General features: G+C 34.6%; 1 protein-coding gene across 10 annotated transcripts in view; it reads left to right on the top strand.

Moving 5' to 3' along the window:
• Window positions 1–27612, top strand: part of KANSL1L (KAT8 regulatory NSL complex subunit 1 like) — a 145743-nt gene that overhangs the window by 101571 nt on the left and 16560 nt on the right. For all 10 annotated transcript variants that reach the window (XM_067740726.1, XM_067740728.1, XM_067740729.1 and 7 more), the window contains 2 exons: window positions 19040–19205; window positions 22110–22217. In XM_067740726.1, the coding sequence (XP_067596827.1) occupies window positions 19040–19205; window positions 22110–22217 (274 nt within the window). The remainder of the gene's footprint in view (window positions 1–19039; window positions 19206–22109; window positions 22218–27612) is intronic.

Raw genomic sequence — 27612 nt, forward strand, 5'->3', positions numbered from 1 at the left:
GCTTTGGGTAGTGTAATCATTTTCACAATGTTGATTCATCCAATCCAGGAACATGGTATATCTCTCCATCTGTTTGTATCATCTTTAATTTCTTCCATCAGTGTCTTATAGTTTTCTGCATACAGGTCTTTTGTGTCTCCTTAGGTAAGTTTATTCCTATCATTTTTCTGCAGTGGTAAATGGGAGTGTTTTCTTAATTTCTCTTTCAGATTTTTCATCATTAGTGTATAGGAATGCAAGAGACTTCTGTGCATTAATTTTGTATCCTGCAACTTTACCAAATTCATTGATTAGCTCTAGCAGTTTTCTGGTAGAGTCTATAGGATTCTCTATGTATAGTATCTTGTTATCTGCAGACAGTGACAGCATTACTTCTTCTTTCCCGATTTGGATTCCTTTCATTTCTTTTTCTTCTCTGATTGCTGTGGCTAAAACTTCCAAAACTATGTTGAATAATAGTGGTGAGAGTGAACAACCTTGTCTTGTTTCTGATCTTAGTGGAAATGGTTTCAGTTTTTCACCATTGAGAACGATGTTGGCTGTGGGTTTGTCATACATGGCCTTTATTATGTTGAGGTAAGTTTTATCTATGCCTACTTTCTGGAGGTTTTTTTCATAAATGGGTGTTGAATTTTGTTGAAAGCTTTTTCTGCATCTATTGAGATGATCATATGTTTTTTCTCCTTCAATTTATTAATATGGTGTATCACATTGATTTGCATATATTGAAGAATCCTTGCATTCCTGGGATAAACCCCACTTGATCATGGTCTATGATCCTTTTAATGTGCTGTTGGATTCTATTTGCTAGTATTTTGTTGAGTATTTTTGCATCTATGTTCATCAGTAATATTGGCCTGTAGTTTTCTTTCTTTGTGACATCTTTGTCTGGTTTTGGTATCAGGGTGATGGTGGCCTCATAGAATGACTTTGGGAGTGTTCCTCCCTCTGCTGTATTTTGGAACAGTTTGAAAAGGATAGGTGTTAGCTCTTCTGTAAATGTTTGATAGAATTCACCTGACAAGCCATCTGGTCCTGGGCTTTTGTTTGTTGGAAGATTTTTAATCAGAGTCTCAATTTCGGTGCTTGTGATTGGTCTGTTTATATTTTCTATTTCTTCCTGTTCAATCTCAGAAGGTTGTGCTTTTCTAAAAATTTGTCCATTTCTTCCAGGTTGTCCATTTTATTGGCATATAATTGCTTGTAGTAATCTCTCATGATCCTTTGTATTTCTGCAGTCTCAGTTGTTACTTCTCCTTTTTGCATTTCTAATTCTGCTGATTTGAGTCTTCTCCCTTTTTTCTTGATGAGTCTGGCTTATGGTTTACCAACTTTGTTTATCTTCTCAAAGAACCAGCTTTTAGATTTGTTGATCTTTGCTATTGTTTCCTTCATTTCTTTTTCATTTATTTCTGATCTGATCTTTATGATTTCTTTCCTTCTGCTAACTTTGGGTTTTTTTTGTTCTTCTTTCTCTACTTGCTTTAGGTGTAAGGTTAGGTTGTTTGAGATGTTTCTTGATGTAGGTTTGTATTGCTATAAACTTCCCTCTTAGAATTGCTTTTGCTGCATCCCATAGGTTTTGGGTCGTCCTGTTTTCATTGTCTTTTGTTTCTAGGTTATTTTTTATTTCCTCTTTGATTTGTTCAGTGATCTCTTCATTATTAAGTTGTGTATTGTTTAGCCTCCATGTGTTTGTATTTTTTACAGTTTTTTTCCTGTAATTGATATCTAATCTCACAGTGTTCTAATCAGAAAAGATACTTGATACTATTTCAAGGTCTTAAATTTACCGAGGCTTGATTTGTGACCCAAGATATGATCTCTCCTGGAGAATGTTTCATGAGCACTTGAGAACAAAGTGTATTCTTTTGTTTTTGGATGGAATATCCTGTACATTTCGATTAAGTCCATCTTGTTTAATGTATTATTTAAAGCTTGTGTTTCCTTATTTATTTTCATTTTGGATGATATGTCCGTTGGTGAAAGTGGGGTGTTAAAGTCCCCTACTGTGATTGTGTTACTGTCGGTTTCCCCTTTTATAGCTGTTAGCATTTGCCTCATTTATTCAGGTGTTCCTATGTTGGATGCATAAATATTTACAATTGTTATATCTTCTTCTTGGATCAATCCCTTGATCATTATGTAGTGTCCTTCTTTGTCTCTTGTAGTAGTCTTTATTTTAAAGTGTATTTTGTCTGATATGAGAATTGCTACTCCAGCTTTCTTTTGATTTCCATTTACATGGAATACCTTTTTCCATCCCCTCACTTTCATTCTGTATGTGTCCCTAGGTCTGAGTGAGAGGAAATAACAGTGGGGAATGAGTATTAAAAGGGAATATAAAACATAATAGTATTTCCTTGTGGTCTGTATCACAATTTTTTATCAGCTCTTAGACACTTGGGCTATTTCTGGTTTTGGCTACTATTAATAAAGCTGCTATAAACACACAACTTTTGTGTCATTGTTTTTGGATAGTGTCATTTTACATTACTACCAACAATGTATGCGAATTCCAGTTGTTCCCCATTCTTGCTATAACAATATTATCAGTCCTTTTAATTTTAGCTATTCCACTGAGTGTGTGGTGGTATCCTAAGTAAATGATGCCTACTTTGGATTTAATTTGCCTCCCTCTCTTTTTTTATCTTCTTAAGGTAGAAATTTAAAAAATCGATTTTCACTCTTCTAATATAACCATGGAAGCTATAATTTTCCTTTTGAGCACTGTTTAGCATCCCACAAATTTTAACATATTGTGTTTTCAGTTCAGAATATTTTCTGATTTGTCATATGGTTTCTTCTTTGACCCTGGGTGATTTAGAATTATGTTTAATTTCCAAATATATGGGGATATTCCAAATATCACTCTAATTTCTAATTTAATTCCATTGTGATTATTAAACATACTTTGTATGATTTTAGTCCTTTTAATTTATTGAGATTTGTTTTATGGCCTATCATATAGTCTGTCTAGATGCATACTTGAAAAGAGTGTATATTTTCCTATTTTTTTGATGAGGTTTTCTATAAGTGTTTTTTAGTTTCATTTGGTTGATAATACTGATCGTCTTTTATATCCTTATTGATTTCCATCCTACTTGTGTTAAAATCTCTGTAGGTGTGGATTTTTCCATTTCTCTTTATATGTATTTCAGTGTTTGCTTCATGTATTTTGAAGTTTGGTTAGTACCTGCATAGATGTTTAGTTTTCTTTTTATATCTTTATGACTTGACCCTTTTATCATTATAATATGTTGGTTCCTATCCCTGAAATCTACTTTCACTCATGCTAATATATCTACTCCAGCAATTTAGTGATTAGTGCTTAGGTGGTATATCTGCTTTCATACTTTTATTTGTATCTTATCTATGATTTTATATTTAGTGGTTTACTTGTAGACATTATATATTTAGGTCTTACTTTTTTATTCAGTCTGAAAGTTTCTGATTTTTAATTGGAGTATTTAGACCATTTATATTTAATGTAATTATGATATAATTAGGGATTTTTTTCCACTTTTTGTCTAGTTTATTTCACTTACCATAATGTCTTCAAGGTTCATAGTCTTTTAGCATGTATCAGAATTTCATTCCTTTTTAATGCTGAATAATAATACATTGTTTTTATATGTCACAGTTTATTTATTCCATTGTTGATGGACATGGGGTTTTTTGACCTTTTGGCTATTGTGTGCTTATTTAGTATATGAATATCTGTTTTTGTCTCTGTTCTCAGTTCTTTGGGGGCATAAACATAGAAGTGGAATTGCTGGATCACATAGTAATTCTATGTTTAATTTTTTGAGGAACCATCATACTGTTTTATACAGTGGCTGCACCATTTTACATTCCTACCAGTAACATACAATGGTTCTAATTTCTTCTTATCCTCTCCAACACTTGTTATTTTCTGTTTTTTTTAACTTTTTATTTGATATTATAGTATAGTTGATTAACAATGTTTAGGTGATATTTTAGGTGTACAGTAAAGTGATTCAGTTATACATATACATGTATCTATTCTTTTTCAAATTCTTTTCCCATTTAGGTTGTTACATAATATTGAGTAGAGTTCCCTGTGTTATACAGTAGGTCTTTGTTGGTTATCCATTTTAAATATAGCAGTGTGTACATGTCAATCCCAAACTCCCTAACTATCCCTTCCCCCCGTCCTCCCCCCCCCCAGTAACCATTAGTTCGTTCTCTAGGTCTGTGAGTCTGTTTCTGTTTTGTAACTAAGTTCATTTGTATCATTTCTTTTTAGATTCTGCATGTAAGCGATATCATACGATATTTCTCTTTCTCTGTCTGACTTCACTCAGTATGACAATCTCTAGGTCCATCCATGTTGCTGCAAATGGTGTTATTTCATTCTTTTTAATGGCTGAGTAATATTCCATTGTATATATGTACTACATCTTCTTTATCCATTCCTCTGTTGATGGACATTGACATTGCTTCTGTGTCTTGGCTATTGTAAATAGTGCTGCAATGAACATTGGGGTGCATGTATCCTTTCAGACCATGTTTTTCTCCAGATATACGCTTAGGAGTGGGATTGCAGGATCATATGGTAGCTCTGTTTTTAGTTTTTTAAGAAACCTCCCTATGTCCTCCATAGTGGCTGTACCAATTTACATTCCCACCAACAGCATAGGAGGGTTTCCTTCTCTCCACACCCTCTTCAGCATTTATTTTGTGGATTTTTTTGATGATAGCCATTTTGACTGGTGTGAGATGATATTTCATTGCAGTTTTGATTTGCATTTATCTAATAATCAACAATGTTGAACATCTTTTCATGGGCCTCTTGGCCATTTGTATGTTTTCTTTGGAGAAATGTATATTTAGGTCTTCTGCCCATTTTTTGATTGGATTGTTTGTTTTGATGATATTAAGCTGCATGAGCTGTTTGTAAATTTTGGAGATTAATCCCTTGTCGGTCACATCATTTGCAAATATTTTCTCCCAATCTGTGGGTTGTCTTTTCATTTTGTTTATGGTTTCCTTTGCTGTGCAACAGCTTTTTTTTTTTTTTTTTTGTGATATGCAGGCCTCTCGCTGTTGTGGCCTCTCCCATTGCGGAGCACAGGCTCCAGACACGCAGGCTCAGCGGCCATGGCTCACAGGCCTAGCTGCTCCGCGGCACGTGGGATCTTTCCGGACCGGGGCACGAACCCGTGTCCCCTGCATCGGCAGGCATACTCTCAACCACTGCGCCACTAGGGAAGCCCAACAGCTTTTGAATTTAATTAGGTTGCATTTGTTTATTTTTGTTTTTATTTCCATTACTCTAGGAGGTGGGTCAAAAAGGATCTTTCTGTGATTTATATCATGGAGTGTTCTGCCTATATTTCCTCTAAGAATTTCATAGTGTCTGGTCTCACATTTAGGTCTTTAATACATTTTGAGTTTATTTTTGTGTATGGTGTTAGGGAGTGTTCTAATTTCATTCTTTTACATGTAGCTGTCCAGTTTTCCCAGCACCACTTATTGAAGAGGCTGTCTTTTCTCCACTGTATATTCTTGCCTCCTTTATCAAAGATCAGGTGACCATATGTGCGTGGGTTTATCTCTGGGCTTTCTATCCTGTTCCATTGATCTATGTCTCTGTTTTTGTGCCAGTACCATACTGTCTTGATTACTGTGGCTTTGTAGTATAGTCTGAAGTCAGGGAGCCTGATTCCTCCAGCTTCATTTTTCTTTCTCAATATTGCTTTGGCTATTTGGGGTCTTTTGTGTTTCCATACAAATTGTGAGATTTTTTGTTCTAATTCTGTGAAAAATGCCAGTGGTAGTTTGATAGGGATTGCATTGAATCTGTAGATTGCTTTGGGTAGTAGAGTCATTTTCACAATGTTGATTATTCCAATCCAAAAACATGACATATCTAATACTTTCGTTGACTTTTGCTGAATTGCATCACCAGCCAACCTATGCTTGCAATTCCATCATGATTTGGGAGTATCAGACTCAGAGTTCCTATAATTGACTCTAGAGGCTGCCATGAGAGTCCCTGCCCCCACCAGGACCTGTACCACAACTTCTTTATCCATTCGTCTGTCAATGGGTATTTAGGTTGCTTCCATGGCCTGGCTATTGTAAATAGTGCTGCAATGAACATTGGGGTGCAAGTGTGTTTTTGAATTATGGTTTTCTCTGGGTATATGCCCAGTAGTGGGATTGCTGGATCATATGGTAATTCTATTTTTAGTTTTTTAAGGAACCTCCATACTGTTCTCCATAGTGGGTGTATCAATTTACATTCCCACCAACAGTGCAAGAGGGTTCCCTTTTTTCCACATCCTCTCCAGCATTTGTTGTTTGTAGATTTTCTGATGATGCCCATTGTAATGGGTGTGAGGTGATACCTCATTGTAGTTTTGATTTGCATTTCTCTGATAATTAGTGATGTTGAGCAGCTTTTCATGTGCTTCTTGGCCATCTGTATGTTTTCTTTGGAGAAATGCCTATTTAGGTCTTCTGCCCATTTTTGGATTGGGTTGTTTGTTTTTTTAATATTGAGCTGCATACGCTGTTTATATATTTTGGAGATTAATGCTTTGTCCATTGATTTGTTTGCAAATATTTTAATATTTTTTCTTTGTCTTTAATTTTTGTCAATTTGATTACTCTGTCATGGCATGTTCCTCCTTGGCTCAACCTACCTGGCACTCTGTGCTTCCTGGACTTGGGTGACTCTTTCCTTTCCCATGTTAGGCAAGTTTTCAGCTATTATGTCTTCAAATATTTTCTCAGGTCCTTTCTCTCTCTCTTCTCCTTCTGGGGCCTCTATAATGTGAATGTTGGTGCATTTAATGTTGTCCCAGTGGTCTCTTAGACTGTCTTCATTTATTTCCATTCTTTTTTCTTTATTCTGTTCTGCAGCAGCGATTTCCACCACTCTGTTATCCAGGTCACTTATCCATTCTTCTGCTTCAGTTATTCTGCTATTGTTACCTTCTAGTGTATTTTTCATGTAAGTTATTGTATTGTTCATCTCTGTTTGTTTGTTCTTTAGTTCTTCTAGGTCTTTGTTAAACATTTCTTGCATCTTCTTGATTCTTGCCTCCATTCTTTTTCTGAGATCCTGGATTATCTTCACTATCATTATTCTGAATTTTTTTCCAGAAGGTTTCCTATCTCCACTTCACTTAGTTGTTTTTCTGGGGTTTTATGTTGTTCCTTCATCTGGGACATAATCCTCTGCCATTTCATCTTGTCTAACTTTCTGTGATAGTGGTTTTCATTCTGCAGGCTGTAAGATTGTAGTTCTTCTTGCATCTGCTGTCTTCCCTCTCTTGGATGAGACTATCTAAGAGGCTTGTGCAAGCTTCCTGATAGGAGGGACTGGTAGTAGGTAGAGCTAGGTCTTGTCCCTCTGGTGGGCAGGGCCATGCTCAGTAAAACTTTAATCCACTTGTCTTGTCTGCTGATGGATGGGGCTGTGTTCTCTCCTTGTTGGTTGTTTGGCCTGAGCCTACAGCACTGGAACCTACAGGCTGTTTGGCGGGGTTAATGGTGGCCGCTGGAAGGGCTTACACTAATTAGTACTTCCCAGAACTGCTGCTGCCAGTGTCTTTGTCCCCACAGTGAGCCACAGCCACCCCCCACCTCTGCAGGGGGCCCTCCCATACTAGCAGGTAGGTCTGGCCCAGTCTCTTATGGGGTCACTGGTTTCTTCCCCTGGGTCCTGGTACACACAAGATTTTGTGTGTGGCCTCCAAGAGTGGAGTTTCTGTTTCTCCCAGACCTGTGGAAGTCCTGCAATCAAATTCCACTGGCCTTCATAGCCAGATTCTCTGTGGTCTCCTTGTCCCATTGCTGGACCCCCAGGTTCAGAAGCCTGATGTGGGGTTCAGAACTTTCACTCCAGTGGGGGAGCTTCTGTGGTATAATTGTTTTCCAGTTTGTGGGTCACCCACCTGGAGAGTATGAGATTTGATTTTATCGCAATTGCATCCCTCCTACTCTCTCTTTGTGGCTTCTCCTTTGTCTTTGGATGTAGGGTATCTTTTTTGGTATGTTCCAGAGGTTTTTTTTAATGGTTGTTCAGCAGTTAGTTGTGATTCCAGTATTCTTGTAAAAAGGGGTAAACACACATCCTTCTACTCTGCCATTTTGAGCTAATCCCCTATAGTTAGGTTTAAATCTATCATTTTGATTTTGTTATTTGTTTTTTTATTTCTCTCATATATTATTTGTTCTTTTTTTCCTGCCTTTTTTCTTTCCCTTGAAATTAAATTACCTTAGACTGGCCTTTGTTGTTTCATTCTATGCATGTGTAGATTGTTATTTGACAAAAGAATGAAATGTGCCCTATGGAATTTCTGGAGCCCTTTCTCTGAGAAGCTTCCTTTTTTTATGGCAGTCTCCTCTATAAGTTGTAGCCATCTTTTTCTCCCCAAAGTTTAACATCTGTATCTTAAAATCTTCTAGACTGACACACTCTTCTTGGACCCCCATCCTTGTGCAAAAAGCTGGTAGATTTATCGGATCTCATTTGTTTTTCTTCTCTCAGGGATAAGTCATGTGCTACCTGTTGTCCAAGTTCTGAAAACAGTGGTTTGATAAAAGTCCCATAGGTGTACTTCTTTTTTTTAATTAAAGTATAGTTGATTTTCAATATTATATTAGTTTCTGATGTATGAGATAGTTATTCAATATTTTTATAGATTATACTCCATTCAAAATTATTACAAGATAATGGCTATATTTCCCTGTACTGTACCTTATATCATTGTTGCTTATTTATTCTATACATAGTAGTTTGTCTCTTAATCCCATACCCCTATCTCCCCCCTACTTCCTTCCCTCTCCCCACTGGTAACCACTAGTGGAATTGCTGGATCATATGGTAGTTGTATCTTTAGTTTTTTGAAGAAACACCATACCATTTTCCATAGTGGCTGTACCAGTTTACAGTCCCACCAACAGTGTGCAAGTGTTCCATTTCTTCCACATCCTCACCAACATTTGTTATTTGTAGACTCTTTGATAATAGCCTTTCTGACAGGTGTGAGGGGATATCTCATTGTGGTTTTGATTTGCATTTCTCTGATGATTAGTGATGTTGAGCATTTTTTCATGTGCCTATTGGCCATCTGTGTGTCTTCTTTGGAAAAATGTCTATTTAGGTCTTCTGCCCATATTTTGATTGGGTTGTTTATTTTTTTGCTGTTGCATTGTATGAGTGGTTTATAAATTTTGGATATTAACCCCTTATCAGTCATATCATTTGCAAATATTTTCTCCTATTCACTGGTAGGTTGTCTTTTCATTTTGTCAGTGGTTTCCTTTGCTGTGCAAAAGCTTTTAAGTTTAATTAGGTCCCATTTGTTTATTACTTCATGGACAGAAATGGAATTGCCTTTTCTACTTTCAAAACTGATTTCTTAATAACATATCCCATTTAGCTATTGCTTAATCTCTTCTCCACAACAAATTTGAAAGTGTCTGTATTTATCTCTGTTACATGTTGGGTTCCCTGAGAAGCACTGCAATGTCATAATGTTATTTTACTCTTCACCCTGCTGTAGTATGATGTCCAACAAAAGCATTTTATTGAAACAGTTTTTTAAAGATCAAAGTGACTTTTTAATTACGTCACTTAGCCAGATCCAATGCTGAACTTTCGATTCCAGTAATATGGTGGGATAATTATCTTAGGAAAGCTTCTGGATACAAAGTATTAGAATGTAAAGTATCAAATTTTTTTTGAATTTTAAATAACTTTATTATCATTTGTTAAAGTATGCAAGACATTTTCGTATAAAGTAAAAATATATTGCTTATGAAAAAGTGAACAAGTTAATGAAAGGTATCGACTACATCATGAATTGAAAAAATGCTACACAAATTTATTTTCTTTGTTGTAAATGATACAATGTATATTATGACTACTCCTTTAACCAATTTTAATGGAAAAATTCATTGCTGCTATAAAACTATAGAAAAAGGGTTACCTCACTTTTGCTGGGCTCTTAGAGAATCTAAAAGTTTATTTTAAAAACCATCTTTTCCCATTGAGAAATTACATTTGAGGAAATTGCTTTAAACTTTTTGCTAAGCTTAGTGAAATTAAATTCACAATTAATTTGGTCTTTTGAATTAAGTTTGCTCATTATTCCTTCCTTCTTTCAACAAATAATTTCCGAACGTCTACTGTGTGTAAAGGTACTCTGTTAAGGGCTGTGAAGGAGGCAGAGGTGATTATGTCATAAGAATATTTTTTACAGTGAATGCTTAACCTGGCTCAAAAATTGGAAATCCTCAGAATTAAAAAGGAAGGAAAGAAAGGAGAAAGAGAAGTAGAAATTTTTGTTTAGTAGTCTTGATAGAGACTGGAGGCAAAGCCTAGAATCCAGGAGATGTGAGGAGACATATTAAAAGATCCTGCATAAAGCCAAGAGCCTTCAATGCTACTCACTTTGTGAGTGCATGAACTGGAACTCAGACCTGCTGAACAGCAATGTAAAGAACTTGCCTTTCTTTGCCTTGGGCTCTGGCTGAAAAATGGAAAATAGATTTTCTGCATAGAATTTGTAATGACACGTCAGGCCTTTTACATCTTTAAAGTCTGAAATCATTCTACCTAAGAGTTTTACTTGAAAAGACAAGAATTGTGGGCTTCCCTGATGGTGCAGTGGTTAAGAATCTGCCTACCAATGCGGGGGCCATGGGTTCGAGCCCTGGCCCAGGAAGATTCCCACATGCTGCAGAGTGGCTGAACCCATGTGCCACAGCTACTGAGCCTGCCCTTTAGAGCCTGCGAGCCACAACTACTGAGCCCACGTGCCACAACTACTGAAGCCCACGCTCCTGGAGCCCGTGCTCCACAACAGGAGAGGCCACAACAATGAGAAGCCCATGTACCGCAACAAAGAGTAGCCCCTGCTTGCAGCACCTAGAGAAAGCCCATGCGCAGCAATGAAGACCCAACACAGCCAGAAATAAAAAAGAAACAAATTAATTAATTAAAAAAAAGACAAGAATTGCATTTTAAAATGGTTAGCTGTTCCAGATGGCTGGAAGAAATAAATGTATATCCTTTCTAGGGGAATGAACTCTCAATAGTTTCCCTTAGGATTCCCCTGAATAAAATTCCAATAAATGTGAATTCCTAATTTTAAAAAAATATAAAATCAGACACAGCAACAAAGCAACATCAAGAAAGTAAGCAAAAACAAACTCCCACCCTGAATAAAATTCCAGGATTCCCCTGAATAAAATTCCAATAAATGTGAATTCCTAATTTAAAAAAAAAATAAAATCAGACACAGCAACAAAGCAACATCAAGAAAGTCAGCAAAAACAAACTCCCACCCCCCACACACACACATCCTTACAAAAATAACTTCAGCTACTGCAGTTATCATATACAGAATGCAAAATTAAGTAAGTTTATATGTTTAAGGAAAATAAATCAGAAAATTAGTAATATGATTAAGAAATAGGTAGATAAAACTAAAGAGAGAATTGGCGGTTAGAAAATAGATCTCAATGAAATTATATAAAATGAAATACAGAGAGAAAAAAGAATTGTAAGATATGAAGAGAAATGAACAAATATAAAGGTTAGAGGAGAAGATGTAGCATATGTCTTCAGAGAGGGAAACACCTAGGATAGCTGGCTCCTGCAACCACTTTTGCCCTGGAGCTTTGGCAGAAATTTTCAAATTTGGTTCAGATGCTAATAGATGATAGGTATGGGGGATGCTGTTGGGTGTGTTTTGGGAGACCTGAAGCACATGGCCATTTTTCACTTCAGAACATTTTTGACCAATGTTTTCCTCATAACATTTGCTAAATACCTGGGCTGCAGAGAACAGGAGGCTTAAAAAAAAATCAATGACAAAAACCCCTTTAAAGCAGTGTGGCACTCCTCAGTATACTCTTAAGATTTTCTTTTCTTAAGGTCTGAATGATCAGGGGAAATTCTGTAAAATACACCAAACACTTAGCTGAAAACCTTGAAGGGCCAGGAACAAATCAGATATAGAAAACCATAGTAGGGCGGTAACCCAAGCTTAACTGAGTGCACTCCCTGAATAGATGAAAGGAGAGAAACCTGCTGTTTATCTGCTTAGCAGTTGGGAAAGAGAACCCTCTATGGAGAAAGATTACATCATTTGGAGTCTTTATGATTTTTTAAAAAATACGATCTGGCATTCAATCAAAAATTACTAGGCATCCCAAAAGACAGGACCATATGACCAGCCTTCAAGAGAGAAAAACAGACAATAGTGACAAACCATCAAGTGATTCTGATAATTGGATTTAATAGCCAAGATCTTTAAAATGGCTGTGATTAATATGTTGAAAAAATAGAGAACAAGTGGAAAAAGACAGATTATTTTACCAGATATTTGGAATCTATTTTTTAAAAATAGAGTCATATGAACATTCTCAAACTCAAAATATAACATGTGAAATTAATACTTCACCAGATGATGAGTTTAACTACAAATTAGATGGAGCATAAGATATGATTAATGAACTAAAAGACTTATTAATATAAAATACTCAAATAGAAGCACAGAGATAAAACAGAATTTTAAAAATACAGAAACAGAATTAGAGAACTGTAAATCAGTGAAAAAAATTAACCATATATGTTATTAGACTCTAGAAGAAAGGAGAGAGAATAGGACAGAAATAACATTTGAACAGATAATAATAGAGAGTATTTCCTAAACTAAAACAGGACATCAACCCATAGATTCAAGAAATTCTGTGAACCTCAAAAATAACAAATACATAGAAATTACATCAAGACATATTATAGCAAGCCTGCTGAAAAGTGAAGACAGAAAATATTAAAAGCAGTCAGGGTAAAAAAAGACACATTACCTTCAAATGAGGGCAACCATAAGACTTAACTACTCAATAGAAACAACGGAAGCCAGATAAAAATGCAAATATTCTTAAAATGCTGAAAGAAAAAAAATGCTAGAATTCTATATCCACAAAAATATCCTTCAAAAATGATGATATACAAAGGTTTCAGATAAATAAAAATGGAAAGAATTTGTTGACAGCAAATCTACACATAATAATAGCAAAGGGAGAAGGAACATGATCCCAGATGGAAACAGAATTGTAGAAAGAAGCTAAGAACAATGGAAAAGATAAATATATGGGTAATTTAAATGTTGACGATGAAAATAATAACAGTAATATAATGTAGAGCTTTATATATGGGATTAAAATGCCTTACAATAACAAAGAAAGAGGAGAGTAAATGGAGTTAAAGTCTTCTAATGTCCCATTGTTTTCAGGGAAGTGGTAAAAAGAATAATTTGTTTTATACTCTAAAAGCCATAACTTAAGGATTCATTGTAATCTCTAGGAAAACCACTAAAAGAAAAGAAAAGAATATATAAGTTTAAGTTAACTGAGGGGAAAAATATGACAAAATATTTTGTCTATACTAATAAACAATAGGAATCAGTGAAACATAGAAACATACATATGCAATGAATTTCCATATATTGATACAATATAGAAAATAAATCTAGTTGCTGGTTCTTTGCAAAGAAATTGATAAACCCCTAGCATTTTCCTCAAGAAGAATCGAAGGTTGCTTTGACATTTAAAAATTTGTTGATGTAATAACCACATAATTAGATTAAAGAAGAAAAGCCAAGTAATCATTTCAATAGGTTCACAAAAAGTGTATGATTAAGTTCAACATTAATATACTTAAAAGAATACTTTTGGCAAAGTAGGCATGCATTCTGATAAAGAATATACCGAAAAAACTACAATCATTCTTAACCCTTATTATTCTTAATTATAAAAAATTAAAAGCATTTCCTTTATAATGAGGGACAAAACAATATGTCCTTTGGTCATTTCTGTTCATTATTGAACTGGTGAGACTATCTAGCATGGTTGGAACCTTATAAATAATAATAAATAAAGGTTTTAGGACTGAATGAAAGAAACTAAACTGTCATGACTTTTAGATAATATGTTTGGTTAATAGAAAGCTAAAAGAAACAACAAGTAATATTATTTGAATAAGAAAGTTTAGCAGAGTTGTGGGACATGTTCAGTATATGTCAGTTGTATTTTTCAGTTCCTTTTACATGAAACAATAAATATGATGGTACCTAGGAATACATCTAACAAAATATGTAAAGACTTTTAGACAAGAAATTTACAAAGTTTTATTGAAAGAAATTAAAGACCTAAATAAATGAAGAGATACACCATATTCATGGATGGATGACCTTTAATCATAATACCAAAATTTTTAAAATCTCAAAAATCTTCCAATTGATTTACAAATTCAGTGTATTTTTAAACAAAATTCTACAGGTTTTTAATGGAAATTAAGCTATTTTTAAAAATTATTCAGAAGATGGAGTACAGCCTTTAAAAACTGTGAATCACTAGGTTGTATTTCTGAAACTTATATAATATTATAAATCAACTATACCTCAATAAAAAAATATATACAGAGGAGTGAAAAACAAGAATAACAGCCAAGACACCCCTGAGGAACAAGGTGGAGAAACTTACACTATCAAATGTCAAGATTTGGGCTTCCCTGGTGGCGCAGTGGTTGGGAGTCCGCCTGCTGATGCAGGTGACACGGATTTGTGCCCCGGTCTGGGAAGATCCCACATGCCGCGGAGCGGCTAGGCCCGTGAGCCATGGCCGCTGGGCCTGCGCGTCCAGAGCCTGTGCTCCGCAGCGGGAGAGGCCACAACAGTGAGAGGCCCGCGTACCGCAAAAAAAAAAAAAAAAAAAAAAAAAAAAAAAAAAAAAAAAAAGTGTCAAGATTTATTTAAAAGATGCAATAATTAAGGCATTGGTTATTAGCACAGGCACAAATGGTAGAGTGTTAGAAATCCCTGAAACAGTCCCAGACATGTATGGAATGTGGTATATAACAGGCAGCTTTGTAGATTGGTTGGGAGAGGATGAACTAACTGTTTAGTAAAAGACGTTAAGTCAATTGGTGATCCATTTAGATGAAAAAAAAAAATGAGTTTGGATCCCTATCTCACATCTTGCACAAAGAAATCAATTTTAAACAAAGACCTAATTGCAAAAGGCAAAACAATAAAACTCTTATTAAAAAAAAAGTGGAAGAATATCTTTATGACTTAAAGGTAGGGTTTCCTCATCAAGATTCAAAAGATTTCCTCATCAAGATACAAAGAAGTGCAAACTATATATAAAGGAAACATTTAAGTTAAGAATGTCTGTTGATCAAAAGACACAAAAAAAGTGCAAAGAGAAGCTCAGACAGGGAGCAATACATAGAACCTACAAAGGATTTGTAACTTTCAAGAGTGTATAAAGAGAACTTAAAAAATCAATAAGAAAAAGACATCTCAATAGAAAAATCATCAAAACATGTATTCCCCAAAAGAAGGAAAATTGGCCAATTATAGGTATGAAAATGAGGTCAACTTAAACAGTAAACAGAGCAATACAAATTTCAACCATGAGATATTTGTATGGTCTCAAATTGGCAAAAATAAGAATTCCGACAGTACCCTTGTTGGTATGAATCTGAAGCAGTGAGAACTAAAATCTGCTCTGTTGGAGTGTAAATTAGTTGTAACTACTTGGTAATACAATATTTTATCTAGTGAAGTTGAGTATGTGTGTTCAGGCGTTTGTATAACCCAGCAATTCCATTTCTAGCAGTGTACTCTAGAGAATCTTACACCCATGTGCCAGGAGACAAATGTAATAATATCCATACTATCATTGTTCATAATGGTAAAACACTAGAAACAATCTAGGTATTTAATATACAGTAGAATGATTAATTGCATGCACATAATGTTGAGTAATAAAGCAGGAAAATATATCTAGCATTATTCTGTGTATTTACATTTTTAAAGCATAGTAATTTAAATAGTAAATTATATAGGATTACATATACTTTTGTAGAAAAACTATAAAGAAAAAACAAGGAAATGATAAAATTAACATTCAGGATAGCAGTTACTCCTGGAAATGTGAGAGAAAAATATGACTGAGGAGGCACATTGTATTAGTTAAGGTATAGGTTTAGCTGCATTTGACAGAAATCCCAAATAGTGATGTAAGCAAGATGTAAGTTTATTTCTTTGTTTTGAAACAGATTGAAAATATTCTAGGCATGACAACCATGCTCTACATGGTTATCTAGGAACCAGGCTCCTGCTGCCTTTTTGTTTAATCTTTTGAGCATTACCCTCACTCACAAGATTATGGTGGCTCACCATCACAGCTGGAAGTATGGAGGGCTAAGTGACCTTCTTAAGGTCAGTTTCTAAATGTTGCACACATGACTTCTCATGGTGTTCTGGCTAGAATTTAGTAATTTTTAGATGCAAGGAAGCTTGAGAAATGTGCCCAGCTGAAAATCAGGAGTTTTAGAACAGGGAGGAGAACACAGATACTGGAAAGAAAGTAGCAATCTCTGCCACAGGCTCATGGGGCCGGGATAGCAAGAGAAGTCATCAAAGTATTGGTGTTGTTCTGTTTCTTAAAGTAGGATGGTGAGTATAGGTCCTTTTTAAACATTATTTTATACCTTCCTTATAAACTATATACTCTTTTGTATATATGAAATGTTTCATTATTAAAGTTACATGTAATGGATACTTTTCAGGCTTTACTTTGCTTGAATTTTATGCAGCATATGGTATTGTTGATCACACCCTCTAGACATTTGAATTTTTATTGGCAAGAATCTCCAGATTTTTCTCTTATTTCTCCATCCATTCCTTTTCAGCCTCCTGGGCTTCACTTTCTCTGAAGGGGAAAAAAGGCCTTTTCCTAGATGCCCCTCACTTGTCTCCATATTTATTTAGGATAGTTTCAAATTGGCTAATGGGTTTCCTGGATTTGGAAAAATTGCAAGAGAAAACTAATTATATGGTAAATATTCAGATTTTATCAACTTTTATTCATAATGTTCTAGCCATACATGAAAAAAGAGAGGTTAGCACATTTTCTTTGTAATTTTATATAATTGTTCCTTATATCTTTTTGAACTACATCACAAAAGAACAAATAATTCTAGAGTGAGTCAAAAGTACCAGTGCATCTTGTAAAGGTAAGAAACAGCAACTGTTCCCATAGATATATACATATAACATTATTAGAATAAATCTTGGAAATAACTCACATCTTTATAATCACATACCACATGTTATATCTTCTTATAAAAATCATCAATTTACTTGACTACCCGGCATAATGACTGCATTTCCTAGCCTTCCTTGCAGCTGGGTATGACTAGCTGACATAAGTCTTGGCCAGTGGAATATAAAAAGAAGTCATTACATGATAAATTTTAGCATATATTAACAGGGACTATTTTTTCCCCAATGAAATAGTCTCAGGCACACATGTATTTGAAAAGTTCTATTCACCTAAATTTGTTAAAAGCAAATGAGATAAAATTCATTTGGTCAGCATTCAAGTTTCAACCATATGTTAAGGACTGTGTCAGGTTCTGGGAATACAGGATTGAACAAATTATAGTCCAACCTTCAAGGAGCTCATGGTCCAGAGGAAATCTAGTTAAATGCTATGGGAGATGTGGCCATGACCAAGGTGCTGTGGAAACACAGAAAATGCCAGTTAGCCAGGAAACTCAAACTCAAGAAAGTGATAAACTTAATGTAAGTTTATAAAATAATTTTTTAAAAAATAGCATCCAAAATTCTCAGTTATTATAAGTATTTTAAATATAATTTCCATTAAAAAAATGAGTCCTAATGTTATTGTAGTAGGTGGAGGTAAGAATGACAGAAGGAACACAGGTGAACTCCATTAACTTTTAAAATATTTTCTCTATTTTATAGATTTTTTACATTGGTTGTATACTAATCTTATAGCCAGAAAAAAATAATTTTAAAATCCAACATTTAAACAGAATATGTATTTTTTAAATGTAGCAACATAATTTTTTGATTTAGCAACATGGTTTTCATGAGATTTCTGATTGAAATCTTTATCTTAAACTCAAACTCATGTAACATATTGCATATTTTATTTTATTATTATTTTTTTTTTTTTTTGCGGTACGCGGGCCTCTCACTGTTGTGGCCTCTCCCGTTGCGGAGCACAGGCTCCGGACGCGCAGGCTCAGCGGCCATGGCTCACGGGCCTAGCCGCTCCGCGGCATGTGGGATCTTCCCGGACCGGGGCACAAACCCGTGTCCCCTGCATCGGCAGGTGGACTCTCAACCACTGAGCCACCAGGGAAGCCCCATATTGCATATTTTATACATATCTTTTTTAATATTTTCAATTCAATTTTACTTAATGTAAATATGTAATACATATGTCTTCATAGTACTTCACTGTTATTGCAGTGTAGATATTGTCTCACATTATAATTTAAGGCAGACTCTAATTTCACTTATTGGTTATAACAGATTAGAAGGAGGAAAACAGTACAGTTGACCCTGGAACAAGGTGAGGGTTAGGGGCGTCAACCCCTACTCAGTAAAAAATCTATGTATAACTTTACAGTCAGTTGGCCTTCCTCTCTATCTGTGGTTCAGCATCCGAGGATTCGGCCAACCACAGATCATGTAATACTATAGTGCCTATTTAGTGAAAGAAACCCGCTTATAAGTGGACCTGCACAGTTCAAACCTCTGTTTAAGGGTCAACTGTATGCACAGTTCTTAATCATAACATAGTACCCGCTCACTGTCATATTTTTCACTAATCTGGAGTGTAACCATTTTCTTGTGACCTAAAGTTGTTCAAACTCATTTCTCTTTTTTATGATTTCTTAAGATGGGAGAAAGACCCATTTTCACAGACTTTACTCTTCATTTTGAAGGACTGAAAAGGGACTTGTCAAATCTCATCACACTCATGGCCTTCTATATCTTTGCTTCTATCACTTAGTCTAGGTCATTGTAAAGCACTCTCCCCAAGGTGATTTAGTGATCCAGGACTTATTGCTGGTGTCATTCAGATTTTGTACTATAACTGTTATATTCTCTCTGATTAGCTTTTCAACAAAAATGAACTCTTTATTTTTTTTTCCTTGCAGACTTTGCCTTCAAAAGAAACAAGGTTTTTAAATACTACACAAATGCCTTGCCTGCAGTCATCTTCAATTTGGAGCAGCTGTGAACACAATTCAAAGTCTCAAATATTAACAGAACATGTATCAGAGTTAGATTCTTCTTTCCATTCTGTTCTATCATTGCCATCAGGTAAGATTCCTTTTAAAAAATTTCTAAGTAACTGACTTTTTTATGGTGAAATCTAATCCTGTAAATACAAGGAATCTGATAAACTTTTATCAGTTGTCACTGGATATTACAGCTAAACAGTTTTCATAGAGAAATTAATCTAGTCACATGCTGAATTAATGTTCTATCTTTCGGTTGATTTTTTTTTTTTTTTGCGGTACGCGGGCCTCTCACTGTTGTGGCCTCTCCCGTTGCGGAGCACAGGCTCCAGACGCGCAGGCTCAGCGGCCATGGCTCACGGGCCTAGCCGCTCCGCGGCATGTGGGATCTTTCCGGACTGGGGCACGAACCCGTGTCCCCTGCATCGGCAGGCGGACTCTCAACCACTGCACCACCAGGGAAGCCCTAGGTTGATTTTTTAATTCCTTGGAAACCATTTTGACTTACTTTGGGAAATTTTTAGCTTTTGATCTCCTTTTGATGTTAAATTTTTAGCATGTTGTTGATAACATGGCTGTGCTGTTGAAATGTTTCTCAGTAAGTCAGAGTTCGTTTTCTAATGTGTTGTTTTGCATGGAGTTTTCCCTGCCATGTAGTATTCCTCCATCTATAATCAGCATTGAATTTCTCTGAGAGAAGAAAATTGTCCATCTTTAGACATAGTCAACTTCTGAACCTCAAAAATACCTGTAATATACAACCGAGCAGATGAGGCATTGCATCCCTATATCCCTAAGATGGCTTTAAGTTTCTTTCCAGTTCTGTCTTCTGTTCAAATGTTTCCAATCTTACCTACATTGGAACTGAAGTAAATATTTAGGGTAAAAAAGCAAACATTCTTCACACTGGTTATCTCAGGTTCCTCTCTTTACGGGAAGATATCTCAAATGGGCTTTTGTTTCTTTTTCAGCCTTTGGTTCTAATCATCCAGGGACTGCTCCTCTTTGTAAAGCACTATTTCTTGTACCTATTCCTGCCCTGAATGTTAATTTGGTTTTTACCAGTATTACAGTGGTTTCTTAGCTACACACCATACTTTGAAGTAAGTTCCTGGTAGGAACTATTTTACTCCATCCTTGAGGAAACCTTAATAATAGAAAGAAAAAATAATATATATAACAATAACACAGCTAACATTTGGTCTTAGCATACACTGGGTCCTATAAGCACATTACATTTTCTTGTTTGATGCTTGCAGCAACCCCATGAGGATAGATATTATTGTCCTCTTTATCTTATATATAAGAACATTGAGGCTTAGAGATGTTAAATTACTCATCCATAGTACACAGCTAGTAAATGATGGAGACAGGATTTGATCTGAGGTGGTCATTCTCCAGAGCCACACTCCTAACCATACTCTTTACTGCCTTTCTGTTTTCTTATTAGTAAATTTGTTTCTCTGATAACAAAAACCTAAGAGCTGGCATAAATAATCTTTCGTCCTACTATGTCACATCTAATAAGTTAAGATTAGCTTCCTTACCTACTACTTAGGGTTATCCATTTCTTCTTGTGTTCATTTAATAAAAATCTGAATACCTGCTGTATACTAGGTATTAAGTAGGTGGTAGGAGTATAAATACAAATAAATCCCTCAAGTTACTTGCATTCTAGTTTGACAACTGAAATATAAACTAATAAGTGTAATAAAGTGTTATGAAATTTTAATAAAAAGCCCACAGGTCACAGTGTGGGTTCTAAGGAAGGTATATGGGTAGACCAAGCACCTTCCCTAGTTATGTCATGTTTTCCCACAACTCAAGAACAACAGTGGTAGAATAGGCGATACTCCATATAAAAGTTAAGTGATATTTCATTGGAAAAACTTATGTTTTGATAATTGGAAATATCAGAATCCTGAAATGTTTAAGTAGCATATTTAATTTGTATTCTTATTTTCATTTTGTCATATAGTTTTATTATGGTCATAGTATAGTGATAGCATTGAAATCCACCTTACATCTGACCCTTGGGAGAGTCTCCAAGTGATATTTATGAACCCATATTTTTGTGTAGAAAAATTTTTCCACACTTGAGTATGGATCTGCCATTAAAATACACCTTTTGATGGAGAAATACTTGTTTAAAATTGAGACCCTTCCTGGGTCTATCCTGATTTATGCATTCATAATTAGTTTTCTTAAAAATGAATACCTTCTTTCTGTAGCAAAACTTTGAATAAATCAGCTGCTTTATAAAATATTTCTTTATGTTTCTTAGGAAAAAGTTTAGGTGTCTGTTGAATGCTTTTTAAAATGATTGTTTTTGCATTCTTGACTGAAGAAAATACCCTTTAGTTAATAAATGTGAAGCACATCTATTTTATTTATTTAGCTCCTCTTTTGGTTGTGAATATGGAATATAAACATAGTGAATTGAACGACTCTCCTAAGTCTCTGTTTAAAAGAAGAGAACTAGTTTGTCAATATGTTTTGATCTTTGTAAAAGTAGATTTCATTTTTTGATTCATAATACTAGTAAACTAAGGGAATGTGAAACAGCATTTTCATAAAAGGTTGCATCTGAATTATAGTGGTTTTCCCTCAAGTAATTAAAATCGTGTAATTATGTCTTTTGGAAACTTTATTTCAAATGCAGAGTTTGTAGGGGTGGGGTGGAATGGATTTAGAGTCAGGCAGGTTTGGCTCTATATTTTATTAAAGACCTTTGTTTCATCTGCAAATAGTATTTAATATTTATATTTGTTCATCTTAGTTTATGAAATTGTTCATTGTTAGTGTTGTTTATTTTACATATAATCAGTAATTTCCAAAATACTGGTAACAACACGCTTGGAAAGAATAGTTTGCCACTTCTAATAGTTATGACTTTTCAAGCTTTGGCTTATTTTTCTAAGTCTTAATATTGGAGTCTGTAAAGAGTGATTTCACTGAAAACACTTTTTTTGCTTTATTTTTCTAGATGTGCCTCTTCATTTTCACCTTGAAACATTGTTAAAAAAGACTGAAATAAAAGGAGATCTTTCTGAAAATAAATTTGTAGGAGACTGTATCATATCTCCATCACCTGGTATGTCATTTACAAATCTTGGTACTTTATATACCTTTTACATCTTTCGTATACTTATTACTTTTGCTAAGGAAGTAAAATTTAACAAAGGAATGAATGTAAATCCTTAATTTTTAATATTCACTTTTCACAAATCACACACATACAAATAGAAAATACACAGGAGTAATCCTAACAGGATACTTATTGAATGAGAATTATGAAATATTATTGATAAATATAAAAGGAAATTTAAATAAACATGGGGATACAGCACTGCTGGATGGTAAGAATAATTAGGATATCAGTTCTGACTTTTGATTTATGTTTAATGCAACGTTCAATATAACTTGAAGTTCTAAAAGAATTTGGTTAACATAAAATAGTTGTAAAGCCCATTGGGAAGAATTAATGGGAAAATGGAAAAGGAATTGCTGGAAAAAATATTGAATCTAGCCCAACCACATATGGAAACATGACCAAAATCTATAATCATTAGCATAGATTCTATTTTGCTTACATTTAGGAAAGTAGATCCATGAAACAGACTACATAGCTTCTTCTTTATTATATAAAGGAAGAACTGTAAATCAATTAGAAAGTGGAGAATGAACAGTAATGTTAGTCTTTTGGGGGGAAAGTTTGTTTATACACTCATTTCATATCATGTATCAGAATAAATTCTACTTGGTTCCAAGAATTTTAAATAAAACACTAAAATTACAAAATAAAACTTGAAAAATTATAATGAAACTCTGAATGGGGGGTGGAGACATTGTCTATGCTGGGAATAAATCATAAAAAGAAAGAAAATACATCAGCGTATTTTCACTATCTACAAAGCTAAAATCTCAACATCAAAACGTCACACAAGATAAATTATTTCCAGATGAAATCATCATCTCCTTCAAAAACTCAAGAATCAACTGAATGCCTGTTAGAATTAGAGTTCTGAAAGGTAGCAGATTTTTCAATAAACTTATAAAATTAAGTAGCCTTTACAAATACCAGTAATAACCTATTAGAATTTGTAAAAGAATAAATTATCCTAGACATATTGACAATGAAAATATAAAATATCTAGGATTAAACCTAACAAGGAATTACACGAAGAAAACTTCAAAAGTTTACAGAGGAACATGAGTATATGCTTATATGGAGAGAAATACCCTGTTCCTGTCAGAATATGGTAGCTTAAGATGTCATTTTTTCCAAATTAACTTATAATGTAATTCTTTTTTAAAAATTTTATTTATTTATTTATTTTTATACAGCAGGTTCTTATTAGTTATCTATTTTATACATATTAGTGTATAAATGTCAATTCCAATCTCCCAATCATCACACCACACCACCCCCCAACTTTCCCCCCTTGATGTCCATACATTTGTTCTCTACATCTGTGTCTCTATTTCTGCCTTGCAACCTGGTTCATCTGTACCATTTTTCTAGATTCCACATATATGCGTTAATATACGATATTTGTTTTTCTCTTTCTGACTTACTTCACTCTGTATGACAGTCTCTAGGTCCATCCACGTCTCTATAAATGACCCAATTTCGTTCCTTTTTATGGCTGAGTAATATTCCATTGTATATATGTACCACATCTTCTTTATCCATTCATCTGTCGATGGGCATTTAGGTTGCTTCCATGACCTGGCTATTGTAAATAGTGCTGCAATGAACATTGGGGTGCCTGTGTCTTTTTGAATTATGGTTTTCTCAGGGTGTATGCCTAGTACTTAAAATGTAATTTCTTTTAACATCTTTATTGGACTATTATTGCTTTACATTATTGTATTAGTTGCTGCTGTTTAACAAAGTGAATCAGCTATACGTATACATATATCCCCATATCTCCTCCCTCTTGCGTCTCCCTCCCAAACTCCCTATCCCACCCCTCCAGGTGGTCACAATGCACTGAGCTGATCTCCCTGTGCTATGTGGCTGCTTCCCACTAGCTATATGTTTTACATTTGGTAGTGTGTATATATATATCAGTGCCACTCTCTCACTTCGTCTCAGCTTACCCTTCCCCCTCCCCATGTCCTCAAGTCCATTCGCTACGTCTGCATCTTTATACCTGTCCTGCCCCTAGGTTCTTCAGAACCCTTTTTTTTTTTAGATTCCATATATATGTGTTAGCATATGGTATTTGTTTTTCTCTTTCTGACTTACTTCTCTGTATGACAGTCTCTAGGTCCATGCACCTCACTACAAATAACTCAATTTCGTTTCTTTTTATGGCTGAGTGATATTCCATTGAGTATATGTGCCATGTCTTCTTTATCCATTCATCTATTGATGGACACTTAGGTTGCTTCCATGTCCTGGCTATTGTAAATAGTGCTGCAATGAATATTGTGGTACATGTCTCTTTTTGAATTATGGTTTTCTCAGGGTATATGCCCAGTAGTGGGATTGCCTGGTCATATGGTAGTTCTTTTTTTTAGTTTTTTAAGGAACCTCCATACTGTTCTCCATAGTGGCTGTATCAATTTACATTCCCACCAACAGTGCAAGAAGGTTCCCTTTTCTCCACATCCTCTCCAGCATTTATTGTTTGTAGATTTTTTGATGATGGCCATTCTGACCCGTGTGAGGTGATACCTCATTGTAGTTTTGATTTGCATTTCTTTAGTGATGTTGAGCATCCTTTCATGTCTTTGTTGGCAATCTGTATATCTTCTTTGGAGAACTTATAATGTAATTCTAATCAGAATCCCAGAATCATTCTTCTTTTGGAACAAAGTTATTCTGAAGTTTATCTCAGAATGAAAATGTTGAATAGTCAATAAAACTTTTAAAAGATCAATAAGGAGGTGTCAGATATCGAAATATAAAGGTATAATCATTAAAACATTGTGATGCCCATGGAAGCCAAGGGAACTAAATAAAAAAAGCCTAGAGACAAACCCAAGGATTCATTATACGATAAGAGTGATATTTCCTATTAGTGTGGAAAAGATAGCCTAGCCAATAAATAACAATAAACAATTCTTATGAAGCATTCCTTGTATGCCAGTACATTACTAGTTGAAAGGCTTTGTATGTGTAAATTGTTTTAATCTGTACAACCCTGTAAGGTAGGTATTACGATTATTTTCTCCTTGACTAGCTTTTCCCAAATCACAGTTGAGTAGTAGTAGAGGCAGGATTCAAATCCAAACAGTCTCTCTCAGAGTTAATGCTTTAAACAACTAAGTTTTTCCTGTAATCAGTGGCATTAAGTAATGACTTTTTGGAAAAATAAAATGAGATCTGTATCTCATACAGCACATTAAAATAAATTTAAGACGGATGAACATAAATACATTCCAGATAGATTAAAGAGGTAAATGTTAAAAATGGTATCTTAAAAGAATTAGGAGAAAAACTAGGTGTAGTAAATGATAATAAAGAAAATGCTAACAATCGCTAACATGTAATTGAACACTTATGTGCCAGTCACTGTGCTAAATGTTTCTCCTTTTTCCAATTACATTAATATTAGACATTTTAATTATCAGTTCTGGCAAGACTGTGTAGTAAAAACAGGACCCTAAAATATTTCAGGTGCAATTAATTGATACAGGCCTTTTGGGAAGTACTGTGAAATGCATTACAAGGCCTTTAAACTACGTATTTTTTATAAGCTCATTGAGGAAAAAAAAAAAAACTTGTGTACTTGTTCACAATAAATGTTTGCTAAACTGTTAACTCTGTACTCTGATCCAGCAGATCCATTTCCAAGAACCTAGTCTAATCCTAAATATGAAACCACCTTTATTCACAAATATATTTATCTTAACATTATTTGTGGTAATGAAAAATTAAAGACAACTTGAAGAGAACAGTAGGAATGTGGTTAACTGTCTATCACAGTGGAATATACAGCCTTTTAAAGGATCATAAAAGTTCATCTAAGGATGGAAACATTTATCAAAGAATGTTAAGTGATATTAAAGGACAAATGTTTTACTTCTATGGATGGTACAGTTATAACCATGTAAAAATGTTTATACTTGTATCAGCCAAATGCAATGTACGGGCCTCTTGGGGATCCTGATTTGAACAACTCAGCTGTACACACACACACACACACACACACACACACACAATTTTTGAGACAGAGAAATTTGAACATGGACTGGCTGTTGCATATTAATTATTGTGTTAGATGTAATAATGCATGTGGTTACATAAATACACATTTTATCTGTTAGTTTATTAGAGATTCAGTCTGACACATAATGTAGATAAGATATGATGTCTGGGATGTGCTTTAAAATATTACAGCAAAAAAAAAGCTTGTGGGAGAGAGAACAAGATTGGTCACGAGCATTCGTGATGCTGAATGATAGGTACAGGGGAGTTCATTATTCCACTTTCCATTTGTGTTTCTTGAAATTTTTCCACAGTCAAAAGTTAGAGAAAGGAAAAAAAGCACTAAGGCAAGAAAAAATTGCCTATGCTTGGAAAAAACACGAAAGAAATACAGGAAAATATAGCTTATGTTTACTTTTCATGATTTAATTCTACTTGGAAGTTATCCTGAGACTAAAATTTTTTTACTTAAAAAATGTGTTCATGAAGATGATTATTTTAAGAATGTCCATAATACAAATAATATCATGATGATAACAAGTAGCTCCAACAGCTAGGGAATAGCTGTTAAATGATACTGTCTCTAATCAGGAATATTAGGTGACCATCTGAAAACATAACAATGATGAGTGAGTTACCAGATTTAAAAAAATAGTTATACATATATCCAAATAAAATCATTACATTTGAAATATTAATATGAAATATATGTATATGACTGAAAGGGAATATGCAAAAACAAAGGTAATTATATTTCTTCTAATGTTGCTCTATTATTTATCTGACTTTAAAAAATGGGGCAGTGTACAGGAGTTCCCTGGTGGGCTAGTGGTTATGATTCCAGTCTTTCACTGCCGTGGCCTGGGTTCAATCCCTGGTCAGGGAACTGAGATCCCACAAGCTGCGCAACCAAAAAAAAAAAAAGGGCAGTGTAAATGTTAGGCTCAAAATTATTAGTGATGTATCAATAATGTAATGACATGTTAGTAATGGGAAATTAAAAGCTAGGAAATGGAAGACATTTGAATTGAATGCTACAGTAACATTAGGCACATCAATGAAGTATTTTTTTGTATACCAATCTCTCCTCCCCTATTTTCTTCATTCCCTACCACTCTCAATCCAAATAATTATTAATTAGGTTTCATCCCATATCCGTCTTAAACAGCTGGCCATTAATTTTTCTTTTCTACAGAATTAAGTAAAACTAGAGTCCAACATTTATTGAGTAACTACTCTGTGCCAGGTAGACAATTAAGTGCTAAAAAATCAAAGGCGAGTCACAGGAAATTAAAGAAATTATAATGTGATGGGGAAGCAGACACAC

The sequence above is a fragment of the Pseudorca crassidens genome, chromosome 6, assembly GCF_039906515.1.
Source record: "Pseudorca crassidens isolate mPseCra1 chromosome 6, mPseCra1.hap1, whole genome shotgun sequence".
NCBI classification, from domain to species: domain Eukaryota; kingdom Metazoa; phylum Chordata; class Mammalia; order Artiodactyla; family Delphinidae; genus Pseudorca; species Pseudorca crassidens.